Source organism: Lithobates pipiens, unplaced genomic scaffold (assembly GCF_037356315.1).
Source record: "Lithobates pipiens isolate NorthernLeopardFrog02 unplaced genomic scaffold, aLitPip1_a1.2 Scaffold_18, whole genome shotgun sequence".
In the NCBI taxonomy this organism is placed as follows: Eukaryota; Metazoa; Chordata; class Amphibia; order Anura; family Ranidae; genus Lithobates; species Lithobates pipiens.
In genome coordinates this window covers 2162656-2177534 of record NW_027507758.1, presented here as the reverse complement: position 1 = coordinate 2177534, position 14879 = coordinate 2162656, and the positions used below count along the sequence as shown (strand labels likewise).

The 14879-nt window shown below is 49.2% G+C and overlaps 1 protein-coding gene across 1 annotated transcript in view; it reads left to right on the top strand.

Moving 5' to 3' along the window:
* Nucleotides 1-14879, top strand: part of LOC143990067 (ALK tyrosine kinase receptor-like) — a gene marked incomplete at its 3' end in the record, with an annotated part of 272016 nt that overhangs the window by 17142 nt on the left and 239995 nt on the right. The window contains 1 exon segment of the mRNA XM_077490277.1: nt 7752-7862. Coding sequence (XP_077346403.1) covers nt 7752-7862 — 111 coding nt within the window.

Genomic DNA, 14879 nt, shown 5'->3' with positions numbered 1-14879 from the left:
GAAATATGTGATAACAACTAAAAGACAGAATTCAGAGAGTCGTTGGTTAATTTCTTACTCTGAATGGGTGGTGAGGTTATCAGTGGTGTACCCCAAGGTTCAGTGCTGGGACCCTTACTTTTTAATATCTTTATAAATGATATTGGGTCTGGGATCAAAGTACCATTTCCGTCTTTGCAGATGACACCAAGCTATGCAGTGGAATAACGTCCTTACAGGATGTCGCCAATTTACAAGCCGACCTCAGTGCTCTGTCTAATTGGGCGACTATGTGGCAGATGAGGTTTAATGTAGATAAATGTAAAGTTCTGCACTTGGGGGCTAAGAATATGCTTCATACATACTAGGGGGAGTACAACTGGGGGGATCCATAGTGGAGAAGGATCTGGGGGAATCCATAGTGGAGAAGGATCTGGGGGAATCCATAGTGGAGAAGGATCTGGGGGAATCCATAGTGGAGAAGGGATCTGGGGGGATCCGTAGTGGAGAAGGATCTGGGGGGATCCATAGTGGAGAAGGATCTGGGGTTATCCATAATGGAGAAGGATCTGGGGGAATCCATAGTAGAGAAGGATCTGGGGGGATCCATAGTGGAGAAGGATCTGGGGATCCATGGTGGAGAAGGATCTGGGGGGATCCATGGTGGAGAAGGATCTGGGGGGATCCATGGTGGAGAAGGATCTGGGGGATCCATGGTGGAGAAGGATCTGGGAAGATCCCTGGTGGAGAAGGATCTGGGGGATCCATGGTGGAGAGAAGGATCTGGGGGATCCATGGTGGAGAAGGATCTGGGGGGATCCATAGTGGAGAAGGATCTGGGGGATCCATAGTGGAGAAGGATCTGGGGGATCCATGGTGGAGAAGGATCTGGGGGGATCCATGGTGGAGAAGGATCTGGGGAATCCATAGTGAAGGATCTGTGGGGAATCCATAGTGGAGAAGGATCTGGGGGGATCCATAGTGGAGAAGGATCTGGGGGATCCATGGTGAAGGATCTGGGGGATCCATGGTGGAGAAGGATCTGGGAGGATCCATGGTGGAGACGGATCTGGGGGGATCCATGGTGGAGAAGGATCTGGGGGGATCCATGGTGGAGAAGGATCTGGGGGGATCCATGGTGGAGGAAGGATCTGGGGGGTTCCATGGTGGAGAAGGATCTGGGGGATCCATGGTGGAGTAGGATCTGGGGGATCCATAGTTGAGAAGGATCGGGGGATCCATAGTGGAGAAGGATCTGGGGGGATCCATGGTGGAGAAAGATCTGGGGGATCCATAGTGGAGAAGGATCTGGGGGGGGGGGTCTATGGTGGAGAAGGATCTGGGGGATCCATGGTGGAAAAGGATCTGGGGATCCATGGTGGAGAAGGATCTGGGGATCCATGGTGGAGAAGGATCTGGGGGATCCATGGTGGAGAAGGATCTGGGGATCCATGGTGGAGAAGGATCTGGGGGATCCATAGTGGAGAAGGATCTGGGGGGATCCATGGTGGAGAAGGATCTGGGGGTTTTGGTAGATCATAAGCTCAATAATAACATGCAATGCCAAGCTGCGGTTTGCAAAGTGAGCAAAGTCCTTTCCTGTATAGGAGAGGTCTGGACTCCAGAGAGAGAGATATCATCTGTACAAATCATTAGTAAGACCTCATCTGGAATATGCCGTTCAGTTTTGGGCTCCAGTTCTCAGAAAGGATATCGGGGAAACTGGAGAAAGTGCAGAGAAGGGCAACCAAACTGATAAGAGGCATGGAGGAGCTCAGCTATGAGGAGAGATTAGAGGAACTGAATTTATTTTCTTGATAAGAGGAGATTAAGGGGGGATATGATCACCATGTATAATATATAAGGGGTTCATATAGGGAACTTGGTGTTGAGTTATTCACTTTACAGTCATCACAGAGGACAAGGGGGCACTCTTTACATCTAGAGGAGAAGAGATTTCATCTCCAAATATGGAAAGGTTTCTTCACAGTAAGAGCTGTGATGATGTGGAAATAGACTCCCTGCAGAGGTGGTTCTGGTCAGCTCAGTGGATTGGCTTTAAGAAGGGACTGGATTATTCCTAAGTGTACAGAATATAACTGGGTACTAACATTTATAGGGAAAGGTGATCCGGGGAAAATCCGATTGCCTCTCGGGGGATCAGGAAGGAATTTTTTCCCCTGCTTTAGTAAATTGGATCATTGGCTCTGCTGGGGGTTTTTTTTCCTTCCTCTGAACCAACTGTGGGTATAGAATTGGGTATATGGGATTGTATGATATTATTATTATTATTTTTTTTGTGGTTGGACTGGATGGACTTGTGCCTTTTTTTCAACCTGACTAACTATGTAACTAAAAATAAAATGATTATGGTTAAATGCGAGTGAACATTCAATACATTCCATATAGTGACATGACCTGAAAAGAAAAAATCAATAATAAAGTCCAAAAAAAAAAAGTCCAAATTCAATATTCCACCAAATGGGACTGAATCCTTAATGCTCTATATATTAGTGACGTCACACAGTAGCACCCAGGAAACAGTGACAGATTCTGATAGAAAAGTCCTCCACCGCCGATAACACTGCCGCCTACCAGACCTAAAGATCTCTTTTTAGGGAGATCTCCAAAAACTTGTGGCTCTTCCTCCAGCCAGGGTTCCTATATAGGACCAGGAGAGTGGTCCCCCGCTATGCCGTCTCCGGTGGTATCAATAGGTTTTAGGCAACGCGCTGACGTCACCGCATACCCCGCTGGTCCCGGTAGACACGGGCAGCGATCGAGAGCCCACCTGGCTCGATATTTTGAAGGGCTTTTTGAATGAAGAAGGTTTTGAAAGTGCATTATTTATGTTTTAAATAAAGAGTTTTTTTTAAGAGTTACACCATGGAGGCTCTTTTGTCTCTTGCATGGGGGATGAGCGTTGCCTAAAACCTATTGATACCACCGGAGACGGCATAGCGGGGACCACTCTCCTGGTCCTATATAGGAACCCTGGCTGGGGGAAGAGCCACACGTTTTTGGAGATCTCCCTAAAAAGAGATCTTTAGGTCTGGTAAGGCGGCAGTGTTATCGGTAGTGGAGGACTTTTCTATCAGAACCTGTCACTGTTTCCTGCGGGTTTGCCGTGCTTCGCCATGGACTTCTATTATATCCTGCACGATTGTGAAATGGTAGCAATTGGAGGTTTAAATCCGGTGTGAGGAGGTGACACTGTTCTCAGTGATCTTTGACTTCTCCCGTGTTGCTCAGGTAGATCTCCACCTAAATTTGCCTTCCACTGCACTAGATCATCCTATGATATCGCATAGAATACTAGTTCGCAACCCCTGGGCCGTGATCCACTGCTAGGCCACAGCCTCTATCTTCCCAATCCTCCAGCTATCTGCAGATCTCCTAACCTTCCACAGTGCCTACCAACTTCACATACTGGTCCACCATGCCCGTCAGCCCTTCACAGTGCCTCCTAACAGACCTTGGTCCCCACACTATCTGCCAGCCTCCCACAGTGCCCTCCAATCTCTTAATGCCACCTAGCTTGCTGCAGATGCTCCAGCCCCCATAGTGTCCCTAACAGTGCCCCACCTTGCCCTCCACACTTGCAATCTTCCTTGTGGGACTCCACCCCTTCCAGAGATGCCACACTCTACAGTTGCCTCCAGCTACCTTCAGAAACTGCATCCCCTAAAGGGCCACCAAGTGTTCTGCAACGTCTCCTAACTACCTCCAGAACCCCCATCCTCCCAAAGTGACACTGAGCCCCATGCAGAACCTTGCAGAATTTCAGGTTATATTTGTATTGCCATAGTTTTATTATGTGATTATTGTTTTTTACTGTTGGGGCATGGAAGATTCATCATGAGTAATATAAAAGAGATATCCCTTTGTACAGTGGTTTTCAACCATTAGCTCACGTCCAACTGCTGGACCACGACCTCCCTCTTCTCAAGACCCCAGCCATCTGCAGATCCCTTATCCTCTTGCAGTGTCCTTCTAGCTTGCTGTAGAGTCTCCAGCCCCCATAGTGCCCCAACAGTGTACCACAGTGCCCTCTCAGCCCTTGCAGTTCCCCCAGTCTCCCATATTGCCCCCTGCAAAACCCCTATCTTTCTTAATGGACCCCATTCACCTCAAGAGATCCAGCTCCTCAAAGTTGCCTCCAGCTCCCTCTAGAAATCTCATCTTACTTACAGGGCCTCCAAATGTGCTGCAAAGTCCCCTAACTACTTCCAGAACCCCCATCCTCCCAAAGTGACATGAGCCCCATGCAGAACCTTTCAGAATTTCGGGTTATATTTTGTATTGCCATAGTTTTATTATGTGATTATTGTTTTTGTACTGTTGGGGTATGGAAGTATACACCGCTCCTAAAGCTCCCCTGCCCATTCAAAACAATGGGGCAGCACCGCTGACAGGGCCACCAAGTGTGCTGCCTAACCCCCATCCAGAACCTTCATCCCTCCACAGCGACACTTACCCCCACCTAGTGCCTTCCACAATTCCAAAACATATTGTGTATCCCCGTACTTATATTGTGTGATTTAATTTTTTTTACTGTTGGTGTATGGAAGGGTTTGGGGGGCCCTGGTCTTGATGTGGTTGAGAACGACTGACATAGTAAGAAGCAAACCTAGTATACATTCAGGGATAAAGCAGGGTGATCCCGACTGTCCTGTGCCAGATACATGCTCCCAATAGAGGCTTTACACCAAGAATTTATCCCTATGGAAGTCTCCTCCACAAATAAATGAGGCCTCACGTTGACCTTCAGAGAGTTACATCATAGCGGCCTTGGTGGGATTCGTTGTAACAAAGCCGTTTATTGCTCAGTGGTCTCAAAGGGATGTGTAGCCATCATAGTAGTGATGGTCCTTCACCGGTAGCCACATGGGCTCCAAACCTTGAACTATCCCATCACAAAATACTCCATCAGCCCGAAGTCTTATGGAATCAATGGATTGTGATCACCAACATCTGGGAGCACTCTTCTGCCCTTGATAAATGTATGAGAACTCAACCGTCCATGGCCAACCCTCAGAGTTCAAGGGACAATAGAGCAACAGCTGGATAGATGCTTCCAGTAGAGGCTTTACACTGAGGATATATTCTATAAGTCTCCTCTGCCCATATATGAGGCCGCAAGTTGTTCCTTCATAGATTTTTATCATAGTGGTCTTGGTGGGAGCTGTTTGATGCTCAGGGGCCTCACGGGGATATATATCTAACCCGTATCTTGTAGTTCATATGCAAATCCTAGTGCCGATCCTTCCCCAATAGCTGCATGGAGGCAAAGTCTTGGAACTATTCCACCAGAAGTGGCCTCAATGGATGGTGTCCAACAGTGTCCGGGTGAACTTTTCTGTCCGATGACCCTTTTTTAGATGGTTGACCGGACCAAGAATTATATATGTTGCCTAAACAATGTAAAGGCAAATAGGGGGAAACGTACAAATTGTGGGGTGTTCTAGAAACCAGCACAAGTGCGGTTTATGAGAGAAATGAAATGTTGAATTGTTTGCCACCCATGGAGATGAACATGAAGAAAGTGTAGAGCCTCGTAATGATTAATTCGTAATCCCTCAAGTCTCACCACGAGATATCACGGGGGGGGAGGGGGAATAATAAGATGAGGATAAGGGGGAGATGAAATCTACAGAGAGGTGACATGGGAGAGCAGCAGGTGGAATCATCAGATCCGCCTTCTTTCGTTGATGAGTTCCTATAAATCATAAGAACTTTATAATTTGGCGCCCAAAATTCCCCCGCCGTTGTATCGTTCAGCTTTCTCTGATTCCAGTTTACAGTTACAATTTAACTTGTTTTGGTTTTTCTATTGCTATCCATTTTTTATTCCGGTCCATTCCTTCTGATTCTACATATTGATCAAAACTTTGCTTTTAACCCCTGCTAGGGTTCCTGGTTTGGCCTTCACGGTAAAGTGCCTTCAGATACCCTCCCCCCGGCTGTTATACTCGCTGAGCCTTGCTCTTCCCTGTACCAGAGTTCTTTCTAAAGCATCAAGGCTTCCAGAAATGGGGAAGCATGTGACCTCCCACGTGACCTTCCATGTGACCTCCCACGTGACCTCCCACATGACCTCCCACGTGGCCTCCCATGTGACCTCCCATGTGGCAGTGCTTGGGCTTCACCTTAAAGGGCATGTTGGCCAATTTACCAGGATAGTCCCGATGATGTTGTGTCCAGGACCATGTCCAGGGATCAGAGGCATTCAGTAAGGGTGATCAGGGTCTTAGGGTCTTTGAGATTGCTGTCTCTGAAAAATATAATAAAAAAAAAACCTCCCAAACTACCAGCCCAATCCCGCCAATGGCTGATATCATGGCATGGATTGGGACTGTTGGCGGTGTGTCCTCCATCTATCCATCACATCACTCTCATGTTTCCTAATTACCCAACATTTGCTGTGTGTACAATGCGTCTCGGAGCTCGGAGACGAGTCGTCTTCTCTGGTAATTCTCTGACTTTAGTGTTTAAGACATTCGAGGAGTTTGGACTCTAATTGTATAATTGTCGCTCCATTAGCGGCTTTACATTCCTCGGTAAATGAGCCCAGTGGAGCTCACGGCTGTCAATATTTCCACAAACGCGTGCGGCTGAAGATGGAAGGCGATCAGCGTAGAAGACTCTGGGGGGAGAGATCACAGGCCTGACCTCGTCATGTCTACTCTTCACAGAAACTTCTTCCATCTCATCCATTGACTAACCGAAGACCACCGGGGACCAGGAGAGGCAACGGAAGGCGACAAATGCCCCCCATGTATTCTCCTTAGACTCTGTACAGCCCACCATGGCTCCATCATGATAAGAATTTTATTACATAAAACCTTCAGTCTTATATCCTCCCCCCATCCCCCTTCAGTCTTATATACCCCCTCCATCACCCCTTCAGTCTTATATACCCCCTCCATCCCCCCCTTCAGTCTTATATCCTCCCTCCATCACCCCTTCAGTCTTATATACCCCCTCCATTCCCCCCCTTCAGCCTTATATCCTCCCTCCATCCCCCCTTCAGTCTTATATCCTCCCTCCATCCCCCCTTCAGTCTTATATCCTCCCTCCATCCCCCCCTTCAGTCTTATATCCTCCCTCCATCACCCCTTCAGTCTTATATACCCCCTCCATCCCCCCCTTCAGTCTTATATCCTCCCTCCATCACCCCTTCAGTCTTATATACCCCCTCCATCCCCCCTTCAGTCTTATATCCTCCCTCCATCCCCCCTTCAGTCTTATATCCTCCCTCCATCCCCCATTCAGTCTTATATCCTCCCTCCATCCCCCCCCCCCTCTGATTTCGCTGCACACTGTGAGCTTCTTACCATTTGCATTAGAAGCTGCAGCAAGTCCAATAAGAGCCCCGTCCTATTTCCTGGCTGGAGGACGTCCGGCATCTTTGTCCAGGGCTGTATTGGAGACGAGGCATATCAGTGAATTTAAGAAAAAATCTGCAGAGCTATTCGCCCTTTGAAACTCGTTTTACATTTGTTCTGTGCAAATGGAAGCAAAATCGAATGCTATTAGGCTGTTTTCTCTCCAGGTTGAATGTTATTCATTCCTACAAGATAGAGTTAAAGAGGAAGTAAACCGCACCAAAGTTTCTTTAGTGTGGTTTCTTTATACTCACCTCTACAGTCGTCCAAAAACCTCTGCCGCCCCCCCCCCCTTCAAGTGTTGTCCGGTGTATGCGGTGAAGTTAGATTTTTTTTTTGAACATTTATTAGTTCATTTATTGATCTGTATTGTTCTTATTTCAGGTTTCCATTACATGAAGACCTCATCCAGCAATCCTCTGAACTTCTACACCTGGAATATTTCCTGGATTATGAGGGAAGTGTTTTCATACAATGGCCCCATACCCAAAAATGGTGAGTGTTACCCGAATCTCTGCCCTGCTACACCCGGCTGGTCAGTGGTGGACAGCAGACCGTGGTGGACAGCAGACCGTGGTGGACAGCAGACCGTGGTGGACAGCAGACCGTGGTGGACAGCAGACCGTGGTGGACGGTAGACAGTGGTGAACGGCGGACAGTGGTGAACGGCGGACAGTGGTGGACGGCGGACAGTGGTGGACGGCGGGCAGTGGTGGACGGCGGGCAGTGGTGGACGGCGGGCAGTGGTGGACGGCAGGGAGTGGTGGACGGCGGACAGTGGTGGACGGCAGGGAGTGGTGGACGGGAGACAATGGTGGACGGCGGACAATGGTGGACGGCGGGCAGTGGTGGACGGCAGGCAGTGGTGGACAGCAGGCAGTGGTGGACGGCGGACAGTGGTGGACGGCAGGGAGTGGTGGATGGCAGGGAGTGGTGGACGGCAGGGAGTGGTGGACGGCAGGGAGTGGTGGACAGCAGGGAGTGGTGGACAGGAGACAGTGGTGGACGGCGGACAGTGGTGGACGGCAGACAGTGGTGGACGGCGGACAGTGGTGGACGGCGGACAGTGGTGGACGGCGGACAGTGGTGGACGGCGGACAGTGGTGGACGGCAGAGAGTGGTGGACGGCGGACAGTGGTGGACGGCGGGCAGTGGTGGACACCTGGAATATTTCCTGGATTATGAGGGAAGTGTTTTCATACAATGGCCCCATACCCAAAAATGGTGAGTGTTACCCGAATCTCTGCCCTGCTACACCCGGCTAGTCAGTGGTGGACAGCAGACCGTGGTGGACAGCAGACCGTGGTGGACGGTAGACAGTGGTGAACGGCGGACAGTGGTGGACGGCGGACAGTGGTGGACGGCGGACAGTGGTGGACGGCGGACAGTGGTGGACGGCGGGCAGTGGTGGACGGCGGGCAGTGGTGGACGGCGGGCAGTGGTGGACGGCGGGCAGTGGTGGACGGCAGGGAGTGGTGGACGGCAGGGAGTGGTGGACGGCAGGGAGTGGTGGACAGGAGACAGTGGTGGACGGTGGACAGTGGTGGACGGCAGACAGTGGTGGACGGCGGACAGTGGTGGACGGCGGACAGTGGTGGACGGCGGACAGTGGTGGACGGCGGACAGTGGTGGACGGCGGGCAGTGGTGGACGGCGGGCAGTGGTGGACGGCAGACAGTGGTGGACGGCAGGGAGTGGTGGACGGCAGGGAGTGGGTGGACGGCAGGGAGTGGTAGACAGGAGACAGTGGTGGACGGCGGACAGTGGTGGACGGCAGACAGTGGTGGACGGCGGACAGTGGTGGACGGCGGACAGTGGTGGACGGCGGACAGTGGTGGACGGCGGACAGTGGTGGACGGCAGAGAGTGGTGGACGGCGGACAGTGGTGGACGGCGGACAGTGGTGGACGGCGGGCAGTGGTGGACGGCGGGCAGTGGTGGACGGCGGGCAGTGGTGGACGGTGGGCAGTGGTGGACGGCAGGGAGTGGTGGATGGCGGACAGTGGTGGACGGCAGGGAGTGATGGACAGGAGACAATGGTGGACGGCGGACAATGGTGGACGGCGGGCAGTGGTGGACGGCAGGCAGTGGTGGACGGCGGACAGTGGTGGACGGCAGGGAGTGGTGGACGGCAGGGAGTGGTGGACGGCAGGGAGTGGTGGACGGCAGGGAGTGGTGGACAGGAGACAGTGGTGGACAGCGGACAGTGGTGGACGGCGGACAGTGGTGGACGGCAGAGAGTGGTGGACGGCAGAGAGTGGTGGACGGCAGAGAGTGGTGGACGGCGGACAGTGGTGGACGGCAGAGAGTGGTGGACGGCAGAGAGTGGTGGACGGGAGACAGTGGTGGATGGCGGACAGTGGTGGATGTGGATGGTAGACTGAGTTGTGTTCCAGAATTCCCTTCTGGCCTCCTGTTTGGTTGGCATGTGTCGGAGTTTCTCCACAATTGGGTAAATGTATTTTTTTTCCCACATGTGAGGGTGATCAACATAGAGAACACTTAACCTCCCGTAAGAACGATCAAGCAGTGGACAAGCCGCTATGATTGTTCTTATGGTGTAGGGAATCGCCGACTGAAAAAGCTGATATCTGAATGATTTCTGTAGCTACACCCATCATTAAGATATCCCCGCACAAAGTCAAAAATGCTTTTTTTTTTTTTTTTTAACACAAAGTTGTCCATTTATACAATATTTCTAACACATAACATGTACATACCAAAAATGACACCCCAAAATACATTCTCCTACTCCTTCTGAGTACGGCGATACCACATGTGTGAGACTTCCACAGCCTGGCCACATACAGAGGCCGAGTACAGCCGAGTATGGCTGGGTATTGCAGGGTATCACCGAGTATGGCTGAGCATGGCCGAGTATAGCTGGGTATTGCTGGGTATCACCCAATATGGCTGGGTATTGCAGAGTATGGCTGGGTATGGCAATTTATGGCAGAGTATTGGCAGGGTATTGCAGGCTATTGCTGGGTATTGCAGGGCATTGCAGAGTATTGGCAGGGCATTGCTGGGTATTGCAGAGTATTGGCAGGGCATTGCAGAGTATTGGCAGGGCATTGCAGGGTATTGCAGAGTATTGGCAGGACATTGCAGGGCATTGCAGAGTATTGGCAGGGCATTGCAGAGTATTGGCAGGGCATTGCAGAGTATTGGCAGGGCATTGCAGAGTATTGGCAGGGCATTGCAGAGTATTGGCAGGGCATTGCAGGGTATTGCAGAGTATTGGCAGGGCATTGCAGGGTATTGCAGAGTATTGGCAGGACATTGCAGAGTATTGGCAGGACATTGCAGGGTATTACAGAGTATTGGCAGGGCATTGCAGGGTATTGCAGAGTATTGGCAGGATATTGCAGAGTATTGGCAGAGTATTGGCAGGACATTGCAGAGTATTGGCAGGACATTGCAGAGTATTGGCAGGACATTGCAGAGTATTGGCAGGACATTGCAGGGTATTGCAGAGTATTGGCAGGACATTGCAGGGTATTGCAGAGTATTGGCAGGGCATTGCAGAGTATTGGCAGGGCATTGCAGAGTATTGTCAGGACATTGCAGAGTATTGTCAGGACATTGCAGAGTATTGGCAGGGCATTGCAGGGCATTGCAGAGTATTGGCAGGGCATTGCAGAGTATTGGCAGGGCATTGCAGAGTATTGACAGGGCATTGCAGGGTATTTCAGAGTATTGGCAGGGCATTGCAGGGTATTTCAGGGTATTGCAGAGTATTGTCAGGACATTGCAGAGTATTGGCAGGACATTGCAGATTATTTTCAGGACATTGCAGGGTATTGCAGAGTATTGGCAGGGCATTGCAGAGTATTGGCAGGGCATTGCAGGGTATTGCAGAGTATTGGCAGGACATTGCAGGGTATTGCAGAGTATTGGCAGGGCATTGCAGGGTATTGCAGAGTATTGGCAGGACATTGCAGGGTATTGCAGAGTATTGGCAGGGCATTGCAGAGTATTGGCAGGGCATTGCAGAGTATTGGCAGGGCATTGCAGAGTATTGGCAGGGCATTGCAGGGTATTTCAGAGTATTGGCAGGGCATTGCAGGGTATTGCAGAGTATTGGCAGGGCATTGCAGAGTATTGTCAGGACATTGCAGAGTATTGGCAGGACATTGCAGATTATTTTCAGGACATTACAGGGTATTGCAGAGTATTGGCAGGGCATTGCAGAGTATTGGCAGGGCATTGCAGGGTATTGCAGAGTATTGTCAGGACATTGCAGAGTATTGGCAGGACATTGCAGATTATTTTCAGGACATTACAGGGTATTGCAGAGTATTGGCAGGGCATTGCAGAGTATTGGCAGGGCATTGCAGGGTATTGCAGAGTATTGGCAGGACATTGCAGAGTATTGGCAGGACATTGCAGAGTATTGGCAGGGCATTGCAGGACATTGCAGAGTATTGGCAGGACATTGCAGAGTATTGGCAGGACATTGCAGAGTATTGGCAGGACATTGCAGAGTATTGGCAGGGCATTGCTGGGTATTGCAGAGTATTGGCAGGGCATTGCAGGGTATTGCAGTGTATTGGCAGGGAATTGAGGGGTTAATTGTCAGTGAGCAGCGATGTGGGCACTGCAGATGCAGCCCACATCGCTGCTGACACCGATCTCTTCCCCCTCCACTGTACCGATCGGTACAGAGAGGGGGAGGGAGGAACCAGCGTCATAACATGATGCCGGTTTGTTTACAGGTGATCGCTTTGTCATTTGATGGAGCGATCACGTGGTAAAAGGCTGCGATGATCGGCCGTTTACCGTGATCTGTGATGCAGGACCCGGCAGTCACGGATGCACTTGAGTGCGCGCCCCAGGGGGTGTGTAAGAGCGGAATTCTGGGAGGACGTCATATGATGACCTCCCAGAGTTAAACAACCGCCCTGTAGCCGTCATTCAGCTATGGGCCGGTTGTTAAGTGGTTAAATCTGAATTTTTTTTTTTCCAGACCTGTAAGGGAAAAGCCATAATGAGCTAGTATGCACCACATACTAGCTCATTAGGAAATACTTCCCTTAGAACGAGGCACCGACATCTCACCTGATACACGCCGAGGGAGCTGACATGTTCCCTCGGGGTGTCTTCCGGATATCGCGGCTCCGGCTCTGTGAGTGGCAAAGCAGGAATGAGAAACTGGGAGGTCTTTAGTAAGAAGAAGCCGAATATACACTGTAAGGCACATGATTAACCCTTTGATCGCTCTAGATGTTGATCCCTTCTCAGCCAGTGTCATTAGTACAGTGACAGTGCATAGCATTCAGACTGATCACTGTATTAGCTTCAGCGGAGATGTCAGTGACAGTTTCCCCCAGTGTCAGATTGCCCGCCACACTATTACAACATTATTAGTAGTATACAAAAAAAAATGAATAAGACAAAAAATTGGTAGTATAAAAATTTAATAAAAAAAAATAAGAAAAAAAAAAAGAATGAAAAAATGAATAAAAAAATCAGTAGTATAAAAAAAATGTATAAATAAAAATTCCAGTATATATCCCATAGTTTCATAGGTACTATTACTTTCACATAAATCAATTAATATACACTTATTGGGATTTTTTTTTTTTAAAGCAAAAATATGTAGCAGAATACATTTTGGCCAAAATTTTTATTTTTTTATTGGATATGTTCTATAGCAGAAAGTAAAAAATATATATTTTTTTTTTTTTTCAAAATTGTCAGCCTTTTTTTCATTTATATAATAAAAAAATTTAAAAACCCCAGCGGTGATGTCACCAAAAGGAAGCTCTATTGAGGAAAACAATGATATAAATGTCATTTGGGAAAAGTGTTACATGACAATTACCAGTTAAAGTAGCGCAGTGCTGATATGCAAAAAATGCCTTGGTCATGGGGGGGGGGGGGGGGGGGGCAAAACCTTCTGAGGTCAGGTGATTAATGAGTATATAGTATATCCCTTCTCATTCACAAAAAAAGATATCACCTATAAATAAAGACACCCAAATGTTTGATAAATCCTTTATTAAAAAAAAAAAAAAAAAAAAAATTCTGCAAATGTCCTTCGTTGTAAAATCCATCATCAATCGCGGTGTTTGCCGACTTGCCAGTAATAAAAAAATGAATTGTCCACTACGTACGACTGATCCCGGCGGTATCATTAGCCAAATGACAGCCCCCCAAGCTCTGATCAGATATATAAAGGGGGGGGAGTGGTGGGGGCGGGGATAGTGGTGATATAAATGGCCAAATGTGCTCAGGGGTCAAATTTGTGCAGTGATGTCACTACTATCCCCGCCCCTTTGCTTACATGGCCGAGGATTCCAGGTGATGTCACCAGTTTCTAGAGACGCGGCGAAGGTTGGAAGCAGTGACAGTAGGGAGCGGTCACTGATATAAGCAGTAGAAACACCCCTTTATAAGATGCTTGGCTCCCACCGCACATCATGCCAGATGGGCAAATGTTCAGTTCAAACCTAGTTTCAGATCAAACCATTGTCTCGGTCAGGGCTCAGCCCTTCCTTCTCTGAGTTGGCCGCTCAGCTGTTGGCTAATTGCCAGCTCCCATGTCTCCACAGGGACTCACCTATTGATTATATCCTGCTCCTCAGTCCTACCTACCTAAGTCATCCAGTCCAGAGGAGCTCTGCCTTCATCTTGGTCCCATCACAAGAAACTATCTCCTGCATTCCTGTTTCAAGTCTGGCTTTGGTGACATCCCTTCTGGCTCCAGATCCTGCTTGCTCTTCCACTCCATTGATCCCTGACTTCTGGCTTAGCTGACTATCCGTTCCGGTTACTGAACTCTGGCTATGTTTTGACTAAGTTTGTTCTTTTTACTTTTATTATTAAAGTGGTTGTAAACCCTTACAGACCACTTTGACCTACAGGTAAGCCTAGATTAAGGCTTACCTGTAGGTCCATGAAATATCTCCTAAACCTACAGGGTTTAGGAGATATTTGCAAAAAGACCGGCACCTCTGTCTACTGCGCATGCACCGTAGACATCGGCCCGCAGGCGCACTGAGCGTGCCGCTGCTAACTGCGATATGCCGTTAGTGGCGGCTCCCGTGCTCACGCTGGTCCGGCCGCCCACATCGCCGGAACAGTGATACCTGGAAGGAGAGGGCCACTTCATGCTACAGGGGATAGCGGTGACTTCGCTGCCTCCTGTGTCAGGTAAGTGACACATAATGGGCTACGATGCGATGCGATGCGATGCGATGCATAGTAGCCCATTATGCTTTACCTTTGCAGGGAGACAAAGAGGAAGTAACACCCATCTGGGTTTACTTCCTCTTTAAACAAGTGTTATTTGCCTGTACTTCTGTCTCGGCCTGATTTCATGGTTTCTGAGAGTCTGGTATCTCTAACCAGCACACAGGTCCTGATGAAGGGGAGTCTGTAGGTCTCTGAGACATGTCAGTTTTTTATCTTTATATCATATCTAATAAAAAAACAAAACAAATTGAACTGAATTTGGTTTTATTCTCCCAAAATGTTGTTTTCAGTCTTCCTTCCTAAGAGCGTTGGTG